General features: G+C 47.0%; 1 protein-coding gene across 1 annotated transcript; it reads left to right on the top strand.

Moving 5' to 3' along the window:
- Positions 1-276: 276 nt before the first annotated feature.
- Positions 277-822, top strand: LOC101354080 (histone H2A-Bbd type 1). The gene has a single exon (XM_004376962.2). The coding sequence runs from the start codon at positions 277-279 to the stop codon at positions 631-633; it is 357 nt and encodes a 118-aa protein (XP_004377019.1). The 3' UTR covers positions 634-822.
- The last annotated feature ends 1,017 nt before the right edge of the window (positions 823-1,839 follow it).

The raw sequence follows: 1,839 nt of genomic DNA, 5'->3' as shown, positions 1-1,839 counted from the left end.
CAATGTTAAAGACAAGTAGAAAGAGTTCCCTCAAAAAGAGAATCCAGTCATTAGTATGTCCAGGCTCCTACCACGGACATTTTTAGGCCCAGGCCTGATCAGGGCCAGTGGACACTAATGACATCACAAAGTCCAGATGTCACAAAAGCAGCTCCCTGACCAATAAGGGGCCACGCACAGGGATAAATTATGTGGGCATGAACACAGATATCTTTAGAGGCCCAGACCAGCAGGACAATCAAGCTGAACAGATCAGAGCCAAATCGAGTACACATCATGACTGGGCAGAGACACCATCGCAATTCCAGTAAGCGTAGAAGACCATCTCGCTCCCGTTCCACAAGAGCAGAGCTGCAGTTTCCCGTGAGCCGTGTGGACCGTCTCCTTCGGGAAGGAAACTACGCCCAGCGCCTGAGTTCATCCACGCCTGTTTTTCTCGCTGGTGTTCTCGAGTACCTGACGGCCAACATCCTGGAGCTGGCGGGTGACGAAGCCCACAACAACCACAGGATGCGCATCACCCCAGAACATGTGGAGAGGGCAGTGGACAGCAACCCGCAGCTCAGCCGCCTCTGGGGTGATGTGACCACGTCACAGGTTGATGATAAGCCCCAATCTACAAAGAACTGCTGATGCCCAGGTCCCAGAGCCTGGCGGGAGCCCTCACAGCCTCATCTAGGCCCCAAACTGCTCACAGCTGAAGGTGTCCCGTGCTGCTGCATCAGCAAATGCTATTAAAGGGTAAATCCCTGAACTTCTGACTCCTGTTATTTTCTGTCATTTTGAGTTAGAGGTATCTGTGAGACATCCCAGGGGAGATCCATTGATAGTTGGAAGGACAGAAGGTGGTGGTCAGCATGGGCTGTTTGAATCCGTGATTTCAGAGAGGGGCAGTTTCTAATGGTGACAGTGCAGGGAGAGGCCCTGGGTGGGCTGAGGTGGCTGAGGTGGGGAGGGGGGTAGAGGAGACTTCCTCATGGCTTCTGAGAAGGTCAAGGCCATACAAGGTCAAGATGTTGGCTGGGGGCTTCCTTGGTATGATGAAGTGCCCAGAATGTTGGTTAAGACTGGGAATGGAGCTGAAGACCACGGCTGAGAGTGGAAGGCTTTATTCATGAGAGGGAATGTCAAAAGGTCAGAAGGTTATGGCAACAGGGGTGGGGGTGGGGGTGGAGAAGGGGGCATATCTGTTGGCATGAACTTAATGGGGCTTTTACATGAAGATTGAGGAGTAATGGGGGACACAATAAAGAAATACACATAAAAGGAATTATGGTCATGTTGATGTCATTATTTATTCTCTGCCTCACTCCACAAAAAGAGGCAGGGATTATTAGTCAGTGCTTAGACTCTTCCTGTGGAACTTATCATTCTGTCCACTCTTGTGGACACTGGTAAATTAAAGAGTAATATTATGTATAAGCTACTATCTGAGCTAAGACAACATGCAATTCAGGCAGTTAACAATAATTCTTAAATATCACTGAACTTAGTTATAAATATATTTCATTGAAAACACAATGGTAAATACTATTTTCAGATGAAACAATCTGTCTAATCATATATTTGATAGAGTGACAGTTATTCGTGGCTGAATACATGTTTAAGAGATTTAAGTGTATCCTATATAAATTCTGTCCCAAGTGATGGACTCAAAAATACGGACAATTCTTATAAACTATCTTACGTGTTGTGTTAATTTAAAAAATAGGTGTCGCATCAAGTGTTGTAGCAATCTAACTGCTCCCCTGTGTCAGCATTTGAGGTGTTCTCCTGTTCATCACATGCTCGAGGGCCACCCTCTCCTGCCTCCTGCCTTTTCATGGAGGGCTGATCAGA

Source organism: Trichechus manatus, unplaced genomic scaffold (assembly GCF_000243295.1).
Source record: "Trichechus manatus latirostris isolate Lorelei unplaced genomic scaffold, TriManLat1.0 scaffold00046, whole genome shotgun sequence".
NCBI lineage: Eukaryota > Metazoa > Chordata > Mammalia > Sirenia > Trichechidae > Trichechus > Trichechus manatus.
The sequence above is the reverse complement of the archived record's forward strand: the minus strand, read 5'-3'. Positions and strand labels throughout refer to the sequence as shown.

Excerpts from the sequence above, each read along its gene's own strand:
- LOC101354080 (XM_004376962.2), top strand. The coding sequence starts at position 277 with ATGACTGGGCAGAGACACCATCGCAATTCCAGTAAGCGTAGAAGACCA.